Genomic DNA, 17,223 nt, shown 5'->3' with positions numbered 1-17,223 from the left:
ATTAGTTTTAATTCACAAACCTGCTTTGTCTTGACAATGTTTCAAGGATCCTAACAAATACTCAAATCAAAGCAATAGCAGGCCAAAAAGACAGAACCAAGCAAAGCCTCTATACCATTGAATACAGGAGATTCCTTATTTCATGCCTTCTGTTTATTAAAGAAGTACATAATCTTTCAAATTAAAAATGTTGAATCAATCAACTAACTCTTTGATGAAGTCGTAAGATTGCATTTCTCTAAAAATGCACAAAGCTAAGGAAACAAAGCAGACAAAAACCTAGGAAAGCCAGTAAAAAGTAGCTCTATGAAGGCTCTCCAACAGAGAGGTCTATTAAACAAGTTTTATTCTGGCAAATGTATCGATGATGCTTCCTTATTACAACAGAACTTACAAACTATGATGTAATGTTTGAACCACTCATTACTAATTTTTATTATTTAGTCTAGTCCTGAAATATCTTCCAAATCATCTTTGCAAGTATCAATGTCCACAGACATAGTCTTAACTCTTCTGCAGGGCACTGTCCTCCACTTCCCTTGGAAAAGACACTGCATTAAACCTTCAACATTCAAGTAAGAGAAATGTATTCACCAATTATTCTGTTTGGCCTATTTAATCTCTGCTAGCAGTCTGGTCATGCCATTGAAATACATTCACTTTTCCAGTCTTAAAGCTGTCCTCTTTTTTTTTTTTTAAAAAAAAAAACCAAACAAAACTGGAGTCATGAAATATATTGGTCTTTGAAAGGGAATAAAATAAAAGATCTCCACAGTACTTCTTAACATTCTTTTTCTTTGCTCCATATTAAGTACAGATCCAGCCATACAGGGAACAAGTCCGCAATTCACCCTTCAAGGACTCGCATTTTACATTAACAGAGAGCTGAAATCTCAATTTGTCAGTGTTATTACTAATACTCTTTCCATCACTTAATGGTTAGCTTGAGCTTATGGAAGTAGTACTGTAAGATTAAAGTTTGAAATGACAGCTGGAATAGAAACTCCAGCCTTTTCTAACCAGCTCCAACCCATGGATCCTCCAAAAATTTTTTCATTCTACCGTTTATTATTTTAGCATGACTACAGATGTCTACATGACAGCTGTTATTAACAATTAGCAGCCTGAATTTTTTATTGACAACTATCTTGACTGAAGTAGACAGTTTCTACTTGTTTCATTATCAGATCTAAAGAACCATACTTACAAAAGAATTGAAAACAGTTTATCTGTACCTCCAAAAACAGAAAAGCAAATCAAGCTGTCACATCTTTTTACGAAGTTTCAGCAGAATGCTCTACAATGTATTTTGAGCAGAAGAGGAGCTGATATAATTTCAAGAGTCAGTGGAAGGGAAAAACAGTTGAAAAAGTAGTACCTGAATGCTTACAATAAAGAATGCATCACATCAGAAATAAAAAAAACAACCACTTTGTCCACTGCACTTTAGACAACGCATATTTTCTATTGTACTGAAATTAGAAGTTTCATTTTTTTATAATATAAATATACTACAAAATAAAGTACTGAATTAAAAAGGGGAAAACGTTAAAGCAGCATCAGTGAAACCACTAGTAAAGTTTGCTCTGAATTTTAAGGTAAGAATCTGTATCATACTTTCAGTGAAATCAGTGGGAGGGCAAACTCAACACAGTTCTTAAAGGATAAATTTAGATCCCTTACTCTGCCAGTTGTGTCTTTGGTGCCAACAGAAGTTAGTTTTAAATACACTCCTGTGATAATGTACGCTTTAAAAGCCTTTTATACATACAAAGGTGCAGAATCTCATCTTCTCAGAAATTTACTCCCCTAGATTAAGAAAAAAATAAAATTAAATACACACAGATCTTGAAGATGTTTCCTCATTTGTCATATGCTCACAAAGAGCTGACAAACCAGGACAGCACTGGGAACTGTGACACAACTTTCTCGTGTGGTCCTCACAAGAGATCCTAATCCCAGGGTAAAGCGATTGCTATCTCTAAACAGCATTAGCAGCATAATCTGCATGCAACTACTGGGATGAGAGGTATTTTCCAAAGTCAGTTAATACAAAATAACACAATAGTAACTTGGTGCATGAACTTCCACTTAATGGGTCCTGACTGTAAGCTGCAAGTAAATGCTGTAGGCCGATCAAGAAGAAGATGGCACTACTACCTTGGCACACAGGCTCATCTGAAAATGACGAAGGGAAAGAATCTTTCAGGGGTAACATTGCAAACAAGCCACTAAAATCTGGCACTAATGCTAGGCCTTAAAATACTTCTTCTGCAATGTCAGGACAGGATTAAAATCACTGCTGTTTTTTCATAAGGTTCACAGACCAAGCAATTTTCAAAATATTATTTAGTTTGTGAAATAACTTGCCCACAGTGCATATGAACATTACCTTCCACCAGGCAACACCCAAATACCTAAAAACACAAGTGGAACTGTCTGCCAATAACAGCTAGTAAACAGACACAACTAAAGACGACAGTTCAGGCATGCTGCTTTCTCTTCCTCCTCATTGCATCCCACAAACGCCCTCCCTCACACTCCCTGCCAAGTCTACTGCGTCGCACAGAAACAGAGCAATGCCTGCCAATTTCTGGAAAGCTGAGCATACTTCTCCATTTAGTGTTCTGTCTGAAGGCCAACAAAGCAGTCAGGACGTACAAAAATCCCCCAAAGACTTTCTGTGTCAGGTCTTGACAGATGGAAAGAACCAAGCATAATGTTAAAGCTTTTCCAACATTAACTTCTCCGCATTCCTAGCAACTGCCCACTTTAAATGTGATTTGTACAGAACCTGTGGCATTCACAAACATTATGCATTAGAAAGCTGAGGTCTCAATTCTTTCCCTCTCCTTCAGAATAACACCCAATCTGTAACTCACACTAAACACCAAATAATTTTGTATTTGGATAAACCACTAACACCAAAAGAGCCATTTGTATTCAGACTAGTCAACTGTATGTTATCATATCAACCCAGCCTGGGCATTACCATTTTCTCAAGGAACAAAGCCCCCAAAACAGCTAGGGTTGTTTTGGAATCAAACTTCTTTTTCTTTCTTTCTTTGTAGTTACAGCATAGTCATCCTTAGTATAAAAGCTAACAGGTAAAAACAAATTACAGACATTTCTAAAAGGTAAATAATTCCCTCGGGTAAACAACATATTTGGGGGAAAGAGATTGAAGACAACCACATACGAGATGTCAGAACTGCCCAACTGATAAGTAGAAGGCCATTCTGTGTTTAGAAAAGGATCAGATAGCTATATAATCCACCCACAATGTGCCTGGGTGGCCTGACAAGTTATCTGACTTTATTAGGGTTAATATTTTGGCTGGGAAGCAAGAATCTTGTCTTCCCCACTATATTCTTCAATATCACCTGTCTGGGTCTTCCTACTTTCTGTTCACGTTAGAATCCGGTGAAAATCTTGGCTACTAGCGTGTGGCCAAATCTTCCCTTAGTTTTCAGTTGAAAATTAAAAAGATGGTTAGTTTTTGCTCCTCACCCACACTCTCCCTCATGATCTGAAATTCAGGTTATGCTCTATCTAGCACCTTTTATAAACTCTGTAAGGCCAAATTCTTTCCTACCCCTTGCATTTTTATTCTCTTTCAGGTATAACTACCTGAATTACCTCATTAAAGACAGGATAATAAAGAATTCTCATGACGCCACTTACCTTAATTTTTAGAGCTGATTGTAAAAACCCCAAGATTTTCCCACACAAAATGGGTTTTCCTCACCTTCTAGGGGTTTTAGAGAATTCAACAATAGTAATAGTCAGCTACGGTTTTGTTTTCAAAGTGTTAATTTTACACTTCTGCTCTCCTCTGTCCACAAAATGGAAGACTTCCCTGCTCTATGTTATTTCTTACAAGAGACAAAATACTCAGAGATCAATAGTTAGCAACTTCAAGAATAGACAAACATCACCCGCATTCTTCAGCTGCATGAAACCAGAGGAAAGCTCCTTGACAATGAAATCCCTTATTCTCCCCTTCATTCTCTCCTTTTTAATTAATGAAAAAGCAGCAGAACTGCTTCCTGGTAAACAGTCTTTCCCAAACAGAAAGAAATGGATGACAACTGAAGAGATGTGACTACCTGCACAAAATCAAAACTTTATAAAAGAAATTAAATTAAAAGGATCACCATACCATACCATGTGAAGGCTCAGTTTCTCCAGGTCTAACACAAAAGCATATTCCTAAACCATAACGATATTCCTAAAATAACATACATTTATTTAATGTAATGGAACAAAAAACCCCACCCCTGTACATATAGGAAGGAAAAGCAACTTGTACCAACAAGGGTACAAACTCATGGCTGAGATTGCAAAGATACAACTTGTCCAATATGAGGGAAACTGTTAATGAAGACTTACCTCCAGAAACTGGGGCATCCATGAAAACAGCTCCCATTTTTTCAACTGCTTTGGCTAATTCTTTTGAAACAGCAGGGTCTATAGTACTGGAATCTATTAGCAATGAGCCCTTCTTCACTTTCCTAAAATAAAGATTATTATTAGTAGTACTACTACTACTACTATTATTATTATTAACAACTGTTTGTTGCACAAGACATCTACAACTATTACCATGGCACCGGCTTTCTTCAGCATGAGAAATGTTGACACTTTCCAGTACACTAATGAACACAAAGTTTTAAACTACTGAGCAAGATCTGATCAGTATGTGACTTCTGAATATGTATACTGCAGTTTTGAGTTACTCAAAACTCAATAAACCCTGAACACAAAAAAGAATGTTCTTCTAAACACTATTATAAAAAAATTATACAAAAAGGGTGCACTAGGAAAAACTGCCATCATGTAAGCCTGAGCAGTATACCATATATAGATTATCTAAGATGTGTTCTAAGCAACTGAACTAAATGTTGATACAGACAAAAATTTCGTGTATAACAACACAATTTCTGCATAAAGACCATACCTAACACCACAAAAGCCCACTGAAGATCTAGAGCAAAGCATGGAGAAAAATGTTAAGTTTTCCCAATGACAGTAAATTTAGGCAGAAGAATTCTATCCTGAACTGTAGAACACAATATTCTATAAATATTATATATAAAAATAAAATAGGCATTTAAAAAATGCAATTAAAAAAATTTAATCCCCTCAACAATAAAGAATTGTTCATGCTTTTATCCATCTTTCCATTCAATTGCATTGTGATTTCATGTCCACTGGACCAGCAAACACCATGAAATCAAACAACGTGATTTCTCAGTCATAAAAAGGTGATTAATTAAAAGCTACACATGAAAGCTGAAAAGCTTCACTGCACCTTGCGTGCTGTTGGTGGTACAGTGAATTTCACTGAATCTAATTACCTAGGTGGCTGGAAATAGTCTCTCAATATATACATACGGTTGTGAACCCCACTGTAGCTCCAGACTCAAACTGCCACATACACAGACCTTGCCCTTTTTCACAGGAGAGATGTGCTGCTGCAGTTGAACACATGCAAACACAAACCAGCGTGGCAGACACAGTACTGCAGCTTCTCCCCTGATGTTCAGAACAAGGAGCAGTAGCCCAGGCTCCTTGGTAACACAGCAGGATGACTAAGTTAATCCTTAAACACTCCAAAGCATCAATGTTTTCTTCAGTAAAGGTTAAAAAGCTTCAGAAAATGATCCAAGTCAAACTGGTCACCAAGGACTAGGTCACTCAGAGCAACAATTAACCTCTACTGTCAAATTACACTTCCTTCTCTTGAATAGGAGGCTGAGAAACTGCAGCAGCACAGGACTGCCCTCCAGATCCTGTCCCTTGCAGAATTTTCCACATATAGATACTCAAAAGATTAACTGGCTGTATTATATCGGTAAGTGCTGCCAACTGGTCTTCAAAGCACTGCCATCCTGGATATAATTCTCCCGCAGCTGTTTGCCCAGCTTTGTGGGACTGATCTCATTACCTTTCTTCCCTGAAGGGTCTAAGCTACAGATACTTAGATCTGCTCAGTCCTACTTTGTGAGGAATTAAAACTACAGACAGTAAGGGAAGGAAGCAACTATTATTTCCTATATTGCAAGAATAGAAATCCCTCTCCTCTATTTCATTTTCTTATCACTGCACCTAAATATTGCCTACAATCGATACCTAAAAAAGGTATCGAGTCTAGACAATCTACTGCACTTTTGTCTTCTGTATGTTTCTTCCTTTACATTATTAACCTGGATAGCAGTAAGATCCTACATGATCCTCAGAGGTATTGAGTAGCCTTAGTCAGCCTGTCAGGACCAGCGCACACGTGGCTAGAAGAGCCTTTTAAAATACTGTTTATTTTTTAATTGGGCAAGTCCAAAACCTCTGAGTATTAGAATTCTGTGAATTACAGATTTTAGGCTCAGTGGATATCCCTCTGCAAAAGGCAAAAACCACTGTTACACATTAAACAAACTCTTCAGATATTTTCTTGTGTAATAAACAGACAGTAAGCAGAAATCAATAAAGTCTTGTCAGCTTTTCTATGTTAATGCACTTTAATACCTTGAGACACAACGCTATCTCTTCAGAATATTTCATTTACAGGATTTCAAGTTAAAGAAAAAACTATTTAAGCAAATAATTGTTGCCAGCAAATATTCTAGTTATACTTGTCTGTAGTACATTACAGTAAAAGAAACATTTAACTGAGAAGGCAGATAAGTCAGTTAAGTTGCCTCAAATTCACAAAGATTATTATTCTACTGAAAATAAGATAAAGAGTTTAGCCAAAAGCCATTCAAAAGCAAGCACAGTTTAAGAGCTCACATAATTAGCCATATCAATAGTGAAAAAACAGAGGAAAACATCAGGTGCACGCACAGCAACAGTTACAGCAACAGTGATCATTTGACAAGCAACATGGCCTTGAATAGGAGTGGGAACTCTCCAAACTACAAAAAATTCTTACTTTAGAATTCCATTTGCTCCTGTGTAAACTTCTTTTGCATTGGGACTAGAAGGCAGCATGGTAATAATTCTGTCTGCTCTTTCTGCTACATCTGCTGGGGAATCCATTACCTTTTAAAGAAAAAAAAATCAAAATTATCTAAGCTTACACTTCCTGAAAAGAGATGTCAGACACATTTCCAGAGTTTGTTTTCAATATTCACAGGTCACTGGTCACAACTAAGCCAGGTAAAAAATCAGAACACAAGAAAAACTGCCTCCCTAATGGAAACGTTGATTAAATGGATTCAGTAACAGAAAAATTCAAAAAAATTAAAAGGATGTCCTCTCACAGAAGTTCCTCCAGAACATCCATCAGTGGGGATGCTTGCATCCCATCAACCCATTCATGAATCTGCAATTTGCTATAAACCATGCACCTATACGAAATATTGCTCTAACATTTCTAAGGAGGGACAACACAAAGGATTACAAAAATTTCACTATTTTTTCTTGTCTTCTAATATAGCACTGGAAGAGAGGAAGACTGAGGAAAAAAGAAAAAATTGACTCAATGCACCTCTGAGCTTCACCTTAAAAAAAATTAATCAGATTAACCGATGCTTCTCACAATATTATGGTTGACATTTTTAAAAAGGAAAATTATCAGCTCAAGCATTCTTCACCAAAAAGAGCTGAACAAGCTTCAAAATATATTGTTAGGTATTGGTTGTTCAATAAACTCACCTAACTTTAAAGGTATATTACCTTCCACAGCTCATTTTCAGAGGCAGGCAGTATGGTATTTAAGATACACAGCAATGAAATATTGATGGCTAAAGTAGTTAGTTTTATCCAGAAGGCATCTGCCACCAAGATTTTTGTCCAATGCTAGTTTTAAGTAATTAATTTATTTTTAAAATGCTTTGTTACTACATTCATAGCTCAGGGAAAACAGCAACAAAAAAATACAGTTTATTCTTTTATCTTTAGCCCATGAGGATCAAATCTGATTTCACTCATTCCGGTAGTTTTACTGAAAGGAATTAGGTTCCCAGCAGGAAGTAAGATGAGCAGAAAATAAATTTTGTTTGTGGATATTTACCATATATGCGATATATGTTTTCCAGTTATTGTTGCTGAATGATGAAGAGTAACTTCAATATTACAATGTTCTGTTCTGCTAAATATATTATATGCCTTGGGGTTTTAAACTTCAAGAAATGTCTTAAGCAAACTTTTATATTTATTTTTTACATACAAATTACATATATATAGAATTTCCATATCAAATGGCTTTAGGGTTAAAAAAAAAGCAGTTTAACAGCTACCTGAAAATTTGGTTCCTTTCCATAATGTAGACAAATCAACAAACTGAGGGCCTCATTTCACCATTCCTTAACTATTCATAACTACAGGTATTTGTTTCCATTTTTGTTATGTTTGATACTGAAGTCCCTTATGCAAATATATTCTATTTTTATATACAACACATTTTTAAGGTCTCAGCATCAAAGAAAGCACGTTATGTACACACTTGTAAGAAATGCTGAATAACATCTTGAAGGACTTCTGGGATACAGCACAAGAAACTTCTTGATTTCTATTTGACTTACAGATAAAAAAAGGGAAGACTATATATATTTAGTAAACAAAGCTCTCAAAAAGTAAAGAAACACAGAGATGTGACTTAGAAATATGTAGGTTTTGTTCAGAAAGAATAAGTTAATACTACACAAAACATCTGGTATACCACACAATTATAAAAGGAAACGTACCCTAGTCTAAAGAACAAAGGTTAGGAGGAATAAATGAGGCAATTACAAGCAGAAAAACTTCTACATTTGTTTAGTTAATTTTATGACTTGCTTCCCTGGAGACCAGAGAGCCTAGCTCTTTATACAGGAGTACGACACCTTTGTCTTTAGGTCCGAGTATCTCTGGCTCAGTTCAGTCCCAATTTTTATTAATAGAGGAGGAGAGAAGTGTGTAATTGGAACCTGAATTTATATACATCTTCTTATTTGAAGCGATTATCTCCAGTATTCTTAGAGGTTTGCAAGTTATCAGCTGAAGACTCTGTGGCCCACACAAAAACTACATCAGCTGGCTATGTAGATGGGGTACAGCTTGTTTTTGGTTACGGATTTAAACAATTCTTAAGCAACACAGATATATAGAAGACATAGTAGTCATCTACACAGAAATGAATTTATTCCATCCATGTCTTTCAAAATACTAACATGCCTTTTACATGAAGAAAATTAGATTAAAAACATACACAGACTGGGACAATACTTCCACAACCATACAAAGGAAAATCATGTTGCTACCTTGAAGTAAGTAGCAAAACCAGTGGGAATTAAAGTGGGAATTGTCATTCTTGGCTTTTTGGTGCTGTTAATAAATATGATTAATAATTCCAGAAGAAACCCACCTACCTGATTCAACAAGCAGCACACAAAACTTTTTTATTTATTTGGGATTTCCTGTCTCAGAAATAAAGTTGCATTATTTGAAAGCTATTAGGAAACATTAAAGCATTGGAAATCATTAAGAATATGTGTGTAACTTTAAAAAAACATACCAAATACTAATTGCTGATTACTAACAGACCATCTCAGAGTAGCAGCCCACCAAGTTCCATACATGTTCTTATACCTGCCAGTTCAAGTGAACTTTTGCAGTATGCAACTGGAAAGGGGAGACTTTTCTTCATATTGGTCATTGGTTTATGTCCTTCAATATGTGCATCTGCTTATATTTTTTCCAAAATGCTTCCCTATTTTTTCTTTATATTTACAGTAAGTCAATTAATAGTTCTGCTTGCCTGAAATAGCATTCTTACTGAATACACTGAAGAAAGCTCTATTTTCATGCTGCTTTATACATCAGAAGACTACAGTAACACTCTCAAACTTCGAATCTGAGATAAGATTCAAAGATAGGTAAACTGATGCAAAGTAACTGTGTGACACGCACACCCTGCTGTGTGAGAAAGAAAGTGGTAACTGTGAGGAAGCGGAAAGACAGTACAGTGTGGAGACAGCCTGCTTGCTCACAGCACTATTTAGTATTCTCCCTTGTTTGTAGCCTTGCAACTTTCTCCAAGTTTCACCCCAAGTGGTTCCATATGCTTCTCTCTGCCAGTTTTCTCCTTACTATTCACCATCAGCAGGCAGGTGGCTGCCTCCTGACCTATACTACCTCCCAGTTTTCCACTTCAGAGGCTTCAGAAAGTGGAGTCACAGAATATGCAGACTTATGAACAAACATCCTTCATCCTCCATATACCTTGGTAGTAGCACTGACTTTAAACAGTGGACATTTGACAACATTTACTGTCTCCTGGGGGGCATCTTTTCACCTCTGTAACACTCCTGAGGGTTTAACCTTACCAGCCAGACCAAAGAGAAAGCAGCCCTTGGAGTCCAATGTTCCTTCTACAGCAGTTTCTACAAGGCCCCCTGGACCCACAAGTTTCCAACTCCTGAAAAAAATGTTGGGGTAGGATTTACGCCTACAGATCAAGAAGAGGAAGTTATGTTCACATATTTTCTGCAAGTGTGTTTTGTTTGTATTTAAGCCTACCTATGTATTCTCTTAGTGATTTACGAACGTAAAACATACTTTTGGCTTTATTTTTAAAAGCATTACAGTTCACCTTTAACATCACACGTTAAGTCTTGCAGTGGATGACAAGGATTCTATTACTATGGCAGTAAGCTATTCAAATGAGCAGCCACAGCAAAGAGATCCCACTGCAGCATATGAATTAAAAATACAACCAATTGTTCAAAACAGATTTCCTTTCCATTTGCCCAGACTCTTACTCAGGACAGGTCTGGTTCATGCCTGAGGGTCTCAGCTGCTTTAACAAAATAAAACCAGTAGCTAGGATAAGGAGCCGAGAAGCTTACTTTCCCGCTGAATGCCGGGATTCTGTAATTATTCAAGGGGAGCTGCAATTAATTATCAACAGGTGCACTTTATAATTTTATCTTTCAGGAATCTTGATATTACCTCATTATTTAGAACAGCTGCAATTAGCTCCAACAGTTAAGACTTCCAAGTTAAGACAGTTCCTCTGTCTACCTACAATTTCCTTACGACAGCTGGAAAATTCCCCATCCTCTACACTGTCACATCAGAGTATTATTTTTGCATTGGTTTCTCCTTACTTAAGTACATTTTTTTGTTTCAGTGTTTTATGCACCTACCCAGCCACTCACAACTACCTAAGCTGCTATAGCTTTGAAGTGTGTCAAAAACATTCAAATACATTTCAGACACTTAGAAATGACCCATCAGCAACTGAATTTGGTTTCTGGATCTATTAACAGATCAACAAAAGCAACAGCACTGACTGGAACAGGGCCAAGATTTTGCAGGGTATACAGCAGGAAGGTAAACCTCCTTAATGTGATCAATTTCCTTCCCTCCTTTTTCCTTTTTTCCTTCCTCTTCTCTCACCATAACCTTCCTCACCTCCAAGAGAATAAGCACTTATATAATTAGATTTTTCCCCTGCCCCTGAGGACTGCACCTTGAAGCAGCAGGAAAGCTCATATGTCCCTATAACCCTTACAGCTATGCCAGCAGGAATTTTTAACTAGGGTCATTTAACCTGAAAAGGTCAAAGTAGGAACCAGATGAAAAGCAGTGCACTGGCCATCTAGACCTGAGGGAGGAAGCAGGAGAAAGAAGAAGGTGAAAGAACAGGCCATCAACCTCCTCTCATAAAAACGGGGGGGAAAACCAACTAGAGAAGCCCAACAAGGTAGAATACTGGCTAACAGCATGAAAACTACTTAGGGTAGAATCATGTCTTTGCTCCAAGTAAAACCTCCCAGATTCAGATTGTACTCACTGCATTGTTTTAGTTCTGATCGTGATCTTAACCAAGAAAAAACTCTGGATTATTTAGATGCATTGCATGCAAGATCCATTCAACACATGCAGTTATTGTTGGAATAAAGAAAGTTCATTACTATACCTGAGCACCCAAGTCTTGAAATTCTTTGCAAGCTTCTGGGAACACATCATATGCAATAACTGGATATCCATGTTTAACCAGGTTTTTTGCCATTGGATTTCCCATGTTACCCAGCCCAATGAATCCAACTGGGGTTTTGGAAGCCATTGCCCTAGAACACACTGATTTCAAAACAATAAATATCAATATATCTGTATTATAGAGTAATGTGTAACAATGATGTAACAAAAGTTAGCACGTAATCTGTTTTCATTGATTTAAACAACTTTACGCTTAAAAATGGTATAAATGTGAATCCTATTCTACACAATTTAAACCATGAATTATAGCTCACATTGGGCCACATATACCATCCCAGAATGATTTTTCTACATATCAAAGAAAATTATTTTAATTATGAAAATGTGGGTGTTTCAAAAAGTACAGTAATAAACTTCAGCAACATCCCTGAAAGCTAAGGTCTGAGAAGAGCTCAAACACAGACTTAAAATATACAGGCTTGTCTGTATTTTGTTATATGTCTAAATCCTAAACTGGATATGCAAAATCAAATTTTATATATATTTTACAGATGCCTTATTTACAGCTTTGGTTGCAGCCTTAGGATATAGCACCTGTCCTTTAGAAATGGACTGAGGATGCCACTTCATTTCAGGCAGCCCCTCACAGATAGTAACTGCAGTCTTCTGATCGTGCATTCAGATATAAGCCACTAACTTAAAGGTAAAAGTCTCCGTAATAAATCATTGCAAATCCTTTGAGCCATGTAATCACAGTTTAAAAGCAAATACTGAAAACCAGAACAAACTATAGCATAAACCACAAAATTATGAAATTTTTATAGGAATAACTCCTGTAGTCTATTTGCTGTACTACTAAGAACTATAAAGCATAACCTACAATCTGTGGAAAACGCTGCAGTTTCAGCAAGTTACTTTTTAAAGTAGGTAGTGAGTATCAAATGCCGGACAGTAAGTAGCATTGCAGGCATTCATCTGCTGCAATCACTGTCTCATCACTCTAAAACTCCTAATGTAAGGGCAGCACAATTTGGCAGTGCTGAGATTTCTTTGCCAATTACTTAAAATAATTTCTCTTTTACAACAAAGAAAAAATTTATGCAGAATAAATACTAAGGCATGTGGCAACTAAGCAGGCAGAAACAAGGCTAACTACGGAACTGCAGTAACTCTGAAGCGTACATACAGAAAATGTGCCTAAGCTGGATCGAGACTCTAAGAGGTCTCAATGCTTAGCAAAGAATCCTCTCTAGGCCAATAACACTTGATTAATCATTTTAAAGTCTTTCTGACTTTAAGCTCCTTCTTAGCCAGCAATGGTCATGCTCTTTCATCTGTAGCACTATTTTGAAAGTGCCACATTTAATAAATCAGGTTCGTTGAAAGAACTTTGGTCTGGGACAGTTTCCACAGATGCCTGCAGCAATTACATAGCTAAAGAAGTAGCACAATTTAAAACAAAACTGCACTGGGAAAATGCTTAATGCAAACTGAGATAAGTCAGGAAAAGAGCACATTACTTTTTTAAGAAGTGCTACATGTCAAGTCTAGGAATCAAATGAACAAAGAGCCATCATCAGCCATAGTAATCATCTTGGAGTCTTTTCTTCTCATAGTTTCGATGAGTCAGTCTTCCCCAGTATATCATTTATGCTAATCTAAAATTGCTCCTTTTGTTACCCAAAGCTTCCAGCTTCCTGAGAAGGTTCAAGTCCCAGTTTGCAGCACCTTTCTTTCTCTGTCCTTTAATATCAGTGGATCTTATTTACCTTGACTTCAGTAAAGCTTTCAAAACAGCCTCTTCTAATATCCCAGTAGCCAAATGGGGAAAGTATGCACTGGACTGGACTGCAAGAAATATTTTTGGACTGTTGGGCTTAAATAACAGCGCTCAGTGGTTCAAAAACTAGCAACAGTCAGTTATGTGTGATGTTCCTCATGGATCAATAATGGGGCTGCTGCTGTTTAAAAATTTCATCAATGACCGTGATGACGGGACATAAGTACCCTCAGCAAGATTATGTGTGACATCAAACTGGGGGGAATGGCTGAAAAACTGCAGGGTAGGGCTGCCATTCAGAAAGACTGGAGAAATGGGCCTCAAGAAGCTCAGCAAAGACAAATACAACATCCTGTACTTGGGGCAGGAGACATCAGTGCAGGCTGAGGACCAGCTAGACATGCAGCAGCTCCGCAGAACCTGTGGATTCCCACAGACAACATCATGAGTCAGCAAAAGGTTAAAGACATACTGTGCGTTACATTAGCAAGAGCATATCCAACAAGTCAAAGAAATTGGGGATTCCATTCCACACACCACAATACACAAGAGATGTGATCAAACTGCAGACAGCCCAACAGACATCAAGTAGTATGACTGAGGAGCTGGAGAATATGGTGTCTGAGCAGAGGCTACAGGAACTGTCTTTGCTTAACTTGGAGAAGCAAAGGCTAATTGCAATCTTCTACTACCTACGGAACAGAAGGGAAGAAGAGTTACAGAGCAAATTAAGTCAGATTCTTCACAGAGGTGCACAACAATGGGACATGGGGCAATGGCCAAAAGTTTAGGAAGGGAAATTCTGGCTGGAAATAAGAAAAGCATCCCTGATGAGGAGAAAGGTTCTGCAGTGGAACAGGCTACACAGAGAGGTGATGCAACCTCCATCCTTAGAGCAAGCCTGGAGCAACCTGATCTATCTTTACAGTTAGCTTTGCTTCCAAATCTCAGTTTTCTTTGTTTCGGTGAATTCCAAGTAACCTCATCAGAACTATAAATCTGGCTACTGTGTTTAGGCTTATTCTTGTAGACTCTTCAATTTTATTCTGATCTCTTCTTTTCTCTCACCATATCGTGGACATCTAACCATCACCTCAAACTAAACATCAAGAAATCTCTTAATTGTCTTCAGAAAACTTCCTTGATACCTTTTTTCTTTATCAGTTCTGACACCAGCAGTGATGCGTGTCACTCATACCTACAGCCTAGAAGACCCATCCATGAACTACTTAAATCTCATTGCTTCCTCCTTCATCATATCTGAGATACCAACTACTCAGAACCTGGCCACCTGCCTCAACAGACATAATCTTGCCTTGATATTCATGGAAATACTGGGAATTCAGAATTACGTTTTATCCATGCTACTTTCTGTCACTCCTCTGCATCCTACCTTACTTTTCTCTACCATGTCACATAAGACTGCTTTGCTTTCATGACTTCATGGCTATCATCACGTTACTATTAAACATCAACTGGTAATTGGACTGCAATGACAGGCCTATTGCCAACAAGCAGTTCTATTACTTCTCTAAGGCAGCTCTTCACAATGTAAATACCCATGAAACTAACTCATTCTTATACTGTAAGGCCTTCCTTAAAACTATTCACTGTGCAACATCTCCAGAAGGCATAGCAACAGTTAGGCTGGAACATGAGGCGACATGCTGATTGGTAGTATTAGTTTTGTGCCACTGTTTTCTATTCTTTCCGCCTTTGTCTGTCTCTGTTGATCTTTTTGGGGGGTCTTAGTTTATGAATCAGGGACCATTTGCTATTGTGTGCTATTTAGAACACACTCAAATCCACAGGAGTTGGGACCTGTTAAAGAACTAGTCATTCCTGGCTCAGTTTCTGACTTCTTAGTTTGGTTTAACTTTTCACAGCCCAGCACTAAATTAGCCACTTTAAATTGATATAATTTGATTAACAGCTTTGAAAAACCTCCAGATCCCCAGGTACTCAAATACAGGAAAACTGCTTTAAAGGACTGACGAAATTACAGACATAGCTAATAGAGCTGATTTCCATTACATTTGAATCAACTGCATTTAGAATCACGGCCTACTTTTTAATGACTACTTAAGACAGTGGGGGTTTGCCAAACCGAGGATGTTTAAGATAACATGATTTTTCACATCGTCATGTTAGATGAAATTCCACAGGTGCTATCACAGAAAGTGATGTCCAGCTTGAATATCTAGGCACTGTTTACCATTTGATATGTGGCACAGGCTTGGTTTTGAAATAACTGTATAATTCAAACATCTAAGCATTGATATTCTGCAAAACCACATACACGTACACTTAACTAATCCCTTTAATTGTATAAGCATTTGCAGAAACTGTCCCTGTGGTATTGAGTCCATTTTACTTCAACCATAAAATCTACAGTAACCTGCTGCAATCGCATGGCTGGAAAAATGCCCAGTCCTCATTCAACTTCTAACAGAGGGCAGAACATCACAAGTAGGAACAAGAGAAGCTAGTTTTAAAATAATCACTGAAACCATGTGCAACTAAGTCTCCTTCACTGGGAACAGAACCAGCAACATAGGTTAATCTATAGATCAAGTTAATTGTCAGCAAAACCAGGTACAGCTACACTGACTCCAAAGAATTTGGGCTTCTCCCAGGAGATCCTTCATTATTCTCTTGAGGGACCATGTGCTCACAGAGCCCTGTGACTATGAAGACTCTGCTGAGGAGGAGGATCAATTTATGACCCTCTGGCTATATTGCGGGGTTATAAACAATATAGATAAAAATGTATTGACATGCTTTGAAAAGTCAGCCTACTATAGAAACACTTGGCCTAAGCTACAGTTTCACGAGAATTCTACCTTAAAAATAATTTAATTAAAAAATCAGCAAGAGTTTATGAATCTCTGAATGCCTTTTCTTGAACAAAATGCATCCATTAAGAGAGTAAATTCAGAAATGCACAGATTGCAATCCTGTCCTTAGAATACCTGGCCTGCCAATGGACTAAAACTTGTCTTTTCAAGCTTCTACATAAAGATACTGAAAGCAATTTTTTTTTTTTTACCTGAATGACAGTTACAAGTTTAGATCGTTTCAGATGTTTACATTTCATTTTACACTATCCCCCAAAGTAATGACTCTTACAGTTTCAAGAAAGAATTTCAGCTCCAGTGGTGTCTTGAATTCACTGCAAATAATAGACTGCACTGATGCTATAATACACAGTGCAGAGGATACCTCTTTGTATTCAAACAAAAAGGAACTAATAGCTGGATAGGACCACAGACAGTAGAGCTGGAAAAGGGCCAATATGCTTGTACTCTGAGGGAAAGCACAGTCGAACTGGCCAAGAACAGGACTGAGGAAACCAGTAACTCACAAATTGTGATCTCAAATGTATTACTTATTTTTGGCTTTATAAAATCTATTTTGAACCATGCTCACCAAAACATCTAGCTCCTGGGACAGAATCCCTAACTCCACGGCCAAATGAAACCAATAAATCTGGCACAAGGCATAATAGCCTACATATT

At 37.4% G+C, this 17,223-nt stretch overlaps 1 protein-coding gene across 1 annotated transcript in view; it reads right to left on the bottom strand.

Moving 5' to 3' along the window:
- The window catches only part of HIBADH (3-hydroxyisobutyrate dehydrogenase), an 84,871-nt gene that overhangs the window by 64,290 nt on the left and 3,358 nt on the right, over positions 1-17,223 (bottom strand). The window contains exons 2-4 of the mRNA XM_037385153.1: positions 11,906-12,066; positions 6,932-7,041; positions 4,393-4,514 (exon numbers count right to left, since the gene is read on the bottom strand). Coding sequence (XP_037241050.1) covers positions 4,393-4,514; positions 6,932-7,041; positions 11,906-12,066 — 393 coding nt within the window. The remainder of the gene's footprint in view (positions 1-4,392; positions 4,515-6,931; positions 7,042-11,905; positions 12,067-17,223) is intronic.

The sequence above is a fragment of the Falco rusticolus genome, chromosome 4, assembly GCF_015220075.1.
Source record: "Falco rusticolus isolate bFalRus1 chromosome 4, bFalRus1.pri, whole genome shotgun sequence".
Taxonomy (NCBI): domain Eukaryota; kingdom Metazoa; phylum Chordata; class Aves; order Falconiformes; family Falconidae; genus Falco; species Falco rusticolus.
This window is presented reverse-complemented; position numbering and strand designations above follow the sequence as displayed.